The 8,438-nt window shown below is 31.4% G+C and overlaps 1 protein-coding gene across 2 annotated transcripts; it reads right to left on the minus strand.

Moving 5' to 3' along the window:
- Nucleotides 1-2,733: 2,733 nt before the first annotated feature.
- Nucleotides 2,734-8,438, minus strand: LOC115953661 (agamous-like MADS-box protein AGL18). Of its 2 annotated transcripts, none has more exons than XM_031071413.1 (8): nucleotides 8,099-8,438; nucleotides 5,912-5,993; nucleotides 5,747-5,805; nucleotides 5,337-5,436; nucleotides 4,566-4,607; nucleotides 3,730-3,771; nucleotides 3,501-3,643; nucleotides 2,734-3,088 (listed from the first exon to the last, which is right to left on the minus strand). In XM_031071413.1, exons 1-8 carry the CDS (start codon nucleotides 8,278-8,280, stop codon nucleotides 3,001-3,003), a joined length of 738 nt encoding a protein of 245 aa, XP_030927273.1. In that variant the 5' UTR covers nucleotides 8,281-8,438; the 3' UTR covers nucleotides 2,734-3,000. The 2 variants fall into 2 exon arrangements, with proteins under 2 accessions (XP_030927273.1, XP_030927272.1); XM_031071412.1 differs by having other exon boundaries at nucleotides 5,747-5,808; nucleotides 8,099-8,436.

The following is an 8,438-nucleotide window of genomic DNA, read 5'->3' on the forward strand; positions in this document are numbered from 1 at the left end:
TTCCTTAAGCAAAATTTATGCCTTCTTTGAGTAAAATTGATGCTAATTTTTTAGTGGGATGAAACTCATAAAGTACCACTTCTTCCAAAAGGTACTTATAGAAAATTTTGAATTTAATCATTTATTCATAATTTTATTACTCTCTTTTACTTATGAGTCCAAACTTCTCTTTAGTAAGTCAAGCTTAACCGGCTTTTGTTTTGTTTATTTTAAAAATTAAAATAAAAAATAAAAAATAAGAGGTAGAATTGAGACATGTTTGAACTTATTTTCACATGCTCTGATATCGAGACAAATTATCAATTCTTCCAAAAACTTAAACTTTTAGAAAATAATTACTTAACCATAATTCTAATATAAACAAAATATGATCCATAATTTTATACTAAAACGGGAAGAAAGAGACACCAATGATTATGTGACAAACCCTTAAGAGTTGTATTTACCGGAGTTGTATTCTCCGACCAGCTAATCAATTTGTTTGAACTAATGCTAGAAATCTTTAGGTCATAAATGAAAAGGCATCATAGACCCTCAACTTGAACCAACATTTTAGAAGCACAATAATAAAGAGAAAAAGGGTTTTTAATTGGTAAAGGTGCAATATCACGTGAAATAATTTTAGACTAATCTAATTCTAAACTTGCTCAGATTTCAAGTCCAAGATCTTTAGTAAAAAAAATTTAGCATAAATCCTCATCCAAAATATTCTTATGTATGTCTACAATATGATCAAATCTTTGACGGAAAAAATTTTTTAATTTTTTTTTTTTAGTGTTTTTTTTTTATAGTTTTATAACTTATCATCAAATTATTGAAATTAAGACACAAATTAATTTTTTGTGTAGACAAGAATTGAATATCAAATCTCTTATTCAACTATCAGAAACTTTATCTTTTAGCTAATTAAAACCACAAAACCTTGAATTGTTAAAGCTGCATTCATGTTTACCAACTTGTAATCCACTTCGAAATAAAATTACAATGACATATATGAAGATTCAAAATGCACCAATAAATAAATAAATAATGTTGATATAGCTTGGCAGCCAAAAGGTGCGTGAGGAGACCATCCTTTCAAGTGGGGATATGAGAGGTGACACGAGGGTGACGAGCATGATGATGAAGGTCAATACAAAATTATGTTTTGTGTGAGAGTGAGAGGCCACTTTGTCCCCATCTATTTGGAAAGCCAAACAATACTTTATTTTTTTTAATCTCTATGCCTTTTTATAATTAATCATCATTACTATTTAAATTAATATCAATTTTGGGCGGTTCCGAACTAGGCATGCTTTGTCCCATGACCAATCATATTTTGGTAGCCTAACCATTTTGAGTTCTGAAAATTCATCATACACTGTGCCACGTGGGCAAAGTAGGCACCATTAGCAATCAGCAAGGTTTTTTTTTTTCCCTTTCATTTTCATGTGTCTAATATATGTATACCATACTTTATATAAGTAAGATATATTTTGTTTATGATGGGGATAGAATTTTTTCTATGTAATTAATGTAGAATGTGACTACTAGATGAAATAACTATCCACACATATTTTAATCTGCACATGTGACATGATCTATTAAATCTTTTGAACAATATATATAATTATTAAAGAAATTAATCATCTAATACATTAAAGTACACAAATAGTCTCTCTCTCCAAAAAAAAAAAAAGTACACAAATAATCATTTGAATAATCCTATATTAATGAGTTAAAATAATCTTTCCTTAAATTAATTTTTTTTTAAATGCTGTCCTTTAATTATCGAAAGCAAAGAAAAGATGAATCCTATTTATGTTGAAATGAATAAATGTCTATTGCACCTACAATTGGTTTGTGTTTTATTAAGAACATCTCTATCAAAGGGTCCTTCCTCTTCCAGTAGCTCTGAACCAGTCAATCTTTTAAATTTTTGTGGAGGATCTCTAGTAACATATTTGTTCCCAAAAAAAGTCATTGTTGGTATAATACTCTTAAATTAGAAATTAAGATGTAACATTATGTTGGAGGCAAATAGCTATAGAAGTATATCCAAATTCCTGACTAGAGAATGCAGAGAACTTTGAATACTGTCAATACAAATGGCTGAAACTGCATATCTCAGTGATATGGCAGGTTTGCTGGCTTGAGTGTCATTTTTACATGGGAAATGTACATTGAAAATATCATTGAGCAATTAAGCTGCATCTTGTTTAGAAACACAACTATTGACATGATCTATAATAATGGTACATAATAAAAATGACACCAATGGTGAACGAATGTGATAATGATTTTAATCTCATCACAATTTACTATGCTAGGACACAATTTTATTCACAGCATTTTTCAATTAGACATAGCAAAGACATCAAAGAATAATATAGAAGCTGTTAAGCAAATGTAGGCAACTTCATAGAAAATTAGTGCACGCATATCAAGTTATATTACAATAAGTCCTGTAAATTAATTTTCATATTCTTTTCCTTTAGGGAAGAAAATCATCCTATTCAATTGAGATGAGTTGTGCTCAGATGATTTACAAATGAATTCTGATCACTTTCTTAGAGATGGAGAATTGGAGATACAAAAAGAAGGTGGTTTTGTTTACACCTCTTATAATCTTCCTTGTTTGACCACTTATTAAATAGATATACATAATACTAAAAGGGGCTTCTTTTACATAAGTATTGTTTCAGCACAAAGGTGGAAAGAGCTTTATCATTTTTCATATCAAAATTCAAGGCATTTAAAAAATATATATATATTAATCTTTCAGTTTCCCACATTATATCAGGGGAATCTGCATTTTGCATTACCACCCTAGCGCATCAAATGAACTGAAAATTTTGTTGAAATGCCTTATTAGCCTTAGCATTTACAGAAATCTAAAACACCTCAATTTAGTTCAAGACATCTACCACTATATGTCAAAGAAGAAAATTAACTATTTTATAGCTGAAACTAACTAGATAAAACTTTTAACTGCAAGACAGTAACTTCTTAACAAATATATCACCCCGAGGCCACTTGACTCCCTGAGTCATTGCATGTGTGATCAATCTTCTGTGATTTTCTCTTGCGACGAACTTCTGTGGACAATCTGAGAAACAAATGTCAAAGAAAAATAAGTAAAGATCAAATTAAGAGTCAGAACCAATTTTACATTGAATTTTGATTAAAAATATTTCTAGATTTGATTAAAGCTGTTAATATTTATTAGACTTGACATTCTAGGTGACTTGCAGCAATATTCTTTTTTCAATCAAGTCACGTTGCAGTTTTTCTACATAGCTCACTAACATGAGTCTGGTGGAAGTGTCAGTACCAACAAGTTGAGAACAAAGCGGATATATGAAACTTTTCCCATTTTCTTGACAATTTTTATATTAGGATAAAACTTACCTAAATCCTTACTTCATATCCAAGAAAATAGGAAAACATTGGACAAACAATTGAAAAGAGACATCTGAGAATGCTAGGAATAACTAAACTCAAGCAAAATTGAGGCATACCCCAAATGCAAAGAAGTGTCTGAATGTTCATTTTCCTCAGATGCAGAGGTAGAAACAGCTTTTGAACCTGAGAGTAAAAACTTCTTCTCCAAAGGGTTGAATTCGAGGAAAGGTGATTTGCAGGTTCGCCGTATTTCATCAAGCTGTTTATGATTTGAAGAAAAATTAAGGCAACAGATTTTTGTTGTGTGCAAAAATAATTGTATAGAAGAAATGGTTTTGATTTCACCTGTTTGTGTAGAGCCTCATTCTCTAGCAGGGCCTTTTGTTCCTGAAGGTAAATAAAGCCAAAAAGAAGATAAAAGACATACCAAAGTTATTTATTTGGAAATGGAATGGTAATCCAATGAAGCATGCTCATTGGGTTCTTCACTACTATTTTCATTAGCCTGAGTTAGTTTCTTGCTTTCTATGATAATACAACCATGGAAACTTCAGCAGAAGATATCATTTAATTACTAGTTCCCTAGTAAATGCTATGCCCCCCCCCCACCACCTCAAAAATAACATATGAATTCTTTAACAAAATTTCAAGTTTCCAACTTTGGTCAAATTATTTCAAACCAGAATTCTTTTATGTGATTTCAGTTGAGCCTATATGTTCACCATCACCACATGGGAGCAAACTTTAAGTGTGCTTAGGTGGAACCAATACAGAAGCTATACTAACTACTATTCCAAAATCCCAATTGAGTTCTCAAACACCAAAAGAATGATTTTAAATAATAAATCTCCAGATTGATATATGAAATATAACCAAAAAAAAAAATCTTATAAAGAGGATATAATTTTTTTTTTTTTTTAACTTTTTCATACCAAAGGGAAACATTCAAAAGCACCCTCTTTTTGGGCCTTTGCTGGTTGGACCATGTAGCATTAGTGACCTACCAAGTTAATAGGTGAAAACTTTCTGTTTTATAACTCAAAGGGTCAATCATAAACAACCTTTTGCAGAAAGAAATACTTTCTAACTGTTGAGACCCTTTTTTTTATTGATCCTAATCAAAATGCTGTTCATAAAAGCAACCAGAAGAAGAAGAAAGATAAAGAGAATACTTAGTTTACCTGTATTTTGGACTTCTTAAGTTGCTCCAAAAGAACTTCCTCCTGCAATATTAAATTTTAAATTAAGACTTGTAGAAGAAGCCACATAATCACCAAGCTTTATTAAATTGAAAAACGGCTGCCATTTTGCTAATAATTGAGGGACTAATTACAATTTGGGTGGTTGCCCATATGAAAGAAAGTAGATCTTCTATTGGTAGAAATTTCCACAGTTTTGGTCTCTGAAACTTCCGGTTTTCACTTTCTTGCCCAAACAAAAAAGTTTTGGCCAAGCTGTTAGAAAATTTTAGTTTTTACTACTGTAACGTTTGGACTGAAAATAAGAAAGAAAAGAGAAGGATTAACTTTTTTCCTGAAATCCAAATCTTCCATTAAGAGTAATATGACCCACAAAAACCAAGTTTGTTCGACAATTTGCAGATTAAAGTAATATTATCAATTTGGTTGCTTTCTTTTTTTTTTTTGGTAAACTGGATATTGCATTCAACTAAGACGAAAGAACATCAGATACAGGACAAAGCCTGATCTTAGATAACCCATACAAGTCTGCCATGTAAGCATAAGCCTTTTTACCATGAAAAGAAAACCTTTAATTATCACAGCAGCATTAGCCTTGGTCTAACATAAAAGAACATAAACATTTGTGTCAACCATATAAGAAACAGTTACAGTTTCATTTTGAACATCCATACAGCAAAAGTGGAAAAGGTGTGTGTGTGTGTGTGTGTGTGTGTGTGTGTGTGTACAGAGATGCAAATATCTATTGAGTACCTTCTTGTCCTTCACAGCTAATATCCCTTCACTCATCTGATCCTCTAGGATCTGCAGCTCTTTCAAGCTCAAGTCCTCCAGGTCCTTACCCAGCATTCGCCTTTAAAATCAGAGTACATAAGAATAGGAATTAAAGTAAAGAATAAATACAAGAGGATAGTTCACAAGGAACTTTATTAGACACTCATAATACAAAAGAACTTTATTGGTTTGGTCCCCTCAATCCGTGCAAATAACCAATTCAACCAATTCTGAGGAATTGGTAAAAATGTGTGTGGGTATGTGTGTATTTCTTTTCTTTTCTTTCTTTCTGTTTTTTTCCTATAGCTGTTTGAGCAATTCCATTAATGGCCAAGGTGTTTGATAATTTTAGTAGGTGGAAAAAGGAAACAATAATCAAAATGACTTACAAGTATGCCACACGTAGCTTTGCCAATTCATTCTTCAATGCATTCACATCATCTGGCGCCTGCTGTTTAATTAACAGAACAATGTATACATGTGAATATAATCAAGTCCATGGAATAAACATATCATAGAACTTAACCAAATGTAACAACTACAATGTAACAAACCTCTACTGCAAGGTCATCTGAAGAATGTTGTGGATAATCCATTTCCAAGCCCCTGCTGTATCTTGACAGGGTGTGTTCCATGCTGCATGAATGAGAAAAAGGGCAATCATAAGAAATATTTATCACGTATATTATATAATTCATTTTGATAGAATTAGTCCTACACTATGTAATGAACCAGAACCTGCTAAGCTCTAAGGTAAATAAATGGGAAGGGATGGGGAAATTAAAGAGAATGAAAGGGAAATTGACTGAATCAAGGTACCCACTCTTCAGGAAGAAGATAAAAAGAGAAGAGAATTTGAAAGAAGAAGTAAAAAAATAAATTCTTTGTTCTTCAATAATTAAATTGCCTTGACTTACAAGTATTGATACAAGTCATGAACAAATCCAAATAACCTACTAACTAATTCAGTTGCAATTTTGCAACTAATTTAATGCTTTTCTTGCAATCTTGCAACTATTTTACTAAATGTTACATTTGTAGTATTTACTAACTCACACTCAGTTGGGTTCATTACACACCTGTGGTGCATGTGGCTGTGAGATAACAATATAAATTGTAGTGAATAATATGAATGGGTAACTATGGTCAACACCAAAATCTTAAGGGAGAAGACACTTTGGGAAAAAGTATCATATGTATCAAGCATATGTAATGCTCCCCTCGAATGGGGTAGCCTACAAGTATATGACTCACCCTATTGTGAGAGGGGCATTATATATGCCTGACATACCAAATACCTTACCAATTTGTATAAATACTTTGTGAAATCTTTAAGCCACCCCCTAACCCTTTGATTAAGGGCTCAAACATATCATATATCGTTGAAATTTCAAGGCAGAAGAGACCCCATTCTTTGATGAAAATCGTGATTTTTTTTCTTTTTCTTTTTTTTAATGAGCATGATACTCTTTTATACATCAGTAAGTCTAGGGACATAATCTTTTTCATAATTGCGAACATGATTTATTGTAATTTTTTTTTTAATAAATTAAGCTTCCAATATCATTTATAAAAATATATTATAATAATAATTTTTCCTCTTAAAACCGAAGTTAATCATCCTAATAATCTTTTACCAAAATCTTAGTAATCTTATTTTGACATCTATTTAACTCTCATTATTAATGGAGCCCTAAGTTTACAGGGGCTAGCCCACATAATCAAAAGACAACCTAAACCTAAACTTGGTCTCTGGGCCTACTTGGGCCTATTCACTACCACGACCCAAAAAAAAAACCCATAAAAATAATTATAGAAACTCGTATCTGCTAATCCTAATGAATATCCTCTTACTAAAACAGAAGATAATTGTGTAATAAATAAATTAAAATTACCATCTTTTACTAAAAGAGGGATTCTTTTTGATAAGTTCTAAAAGAGGGTATCTACTTTTTCCTAAAGACCCTCTCTTATATGTGATATTTAGGCATGGGAAAATGAGTTGTGAAAGCAAAGACATTGTAGACACAAAAATAGGTTTCTTTTTATGAAATTTCTTATTTTATCAAACTAAGTTCTGCACTTAAATCAGCTATTTTGAAAATATTTTCATACCAGACATTGCTACTTTTAGATTTTCCCATTAATTAATTTTTATTTTCAGTAATAATATACCAAGGAACAACCTGTCAGTTATATTTTATTTTAGTAATTTTCTAATATATTCAGTTTTAGTCGCATGTCAAAAAGGTAAAGTTATTTTTTATTTATTTATTTTTTTTGTGGGCTAGAGAGTAAAAGGTCAACTAGGTCAAATCAGAGACTACCTTCTTTATAAGTTATTGACTTGTGCCGTAAGATTGCCGGCGACAGAAAAGACTCATCTAATGTTGCCTGGCATTGATTCATGGACTCAAATTCAAAAAAAAAAAAAAAAAACACAATCTTTGATCATGTTTTACAATTCCTCTCATCGTTAAAAAGTCAAAAACTTTAATCCGGACTAAAACCCGAAATTCTTAAATTTAAGCAACCACACTATCAGTTTATGAGGTTTTAACGTGTTTCATGGAAATTTTAAATATCAGCTTCGAGAAACAATAACAATTAAACTTTAATCTCAAAAAAAAATAAAAATTGTTGAAATATTGGAAAAAGAAAAATAAAGATTGAAAAGCCAAACAGGAAGAAAATATACAATTATTCATCAAAAACAAAAGAAAGAAAGAACACGTACGTACCTAGTGTTGGAAAATTCATAGAGTTTCCCTGTGCTAGAGAAAATTATGACTGCAACCTCAGCATCACATAAAACCGAGAGTTCTTTGGCCTTCTTGAGCAACCCACTTCGCCGTTTTGAAAACGTGACCTGACGGCTGTTCAGATTTTCTATCTTCTTTATCTCAATTTTCCCTCTACCCATTATGTTTCTCTTTGAGATTTTGTGTTTTTTCTTGACCTCCGAACACTGAAACAACCAGATATGATTTGAGAGAACAGAATGAAAAGAAGACTATATATATAATAAAACTGTGTTATTCGAATAGAGTGGGATTCTTGGGCAGGTCTAACGAAGGAAAG

This window comes from Quercus lobata, chromosome 7, assembly GCF_001633185.2.
Source record: "Quercus lobata isolate SW786 chromosome 7, ValleyOak3.0 Primary Assembly, whole genome shotgun sequence".
NCBI lineage: Eukaryota > Viridiplantae > Streptophyta > Magnoliopsida > Fagales > Fagaceae > Quercus > Quercus lobata.

What these genes read in the sequence shown, in the direction of transcription:
- LOC115953661 (XM_031071412.1), bottom strand. Translation starts at nt 8,280, where the DNA reads ATGGGTAGAGGGAAAATTGAGATAAAGAAGATAGAAAATCTGAACAGC. An exon ending in AAGCTACGTGTGGCATACTT is followed by an intron (nt 5,437 to 5,746) that starts GTAAGTCATTTT and finishes CTGATTTTAAAG; the next exon opens with GCGAATGCTGGGTAAGGACC. An exon ending in TTAAGAAGTCCAAAATACAG is followed by an intron (nt 3,772 to 4,565) that starts GTAAACTAAGTA and finishes ATTTACCTTCAG; the next exon opens with GAACAAAAGGCCCTGCTAGA.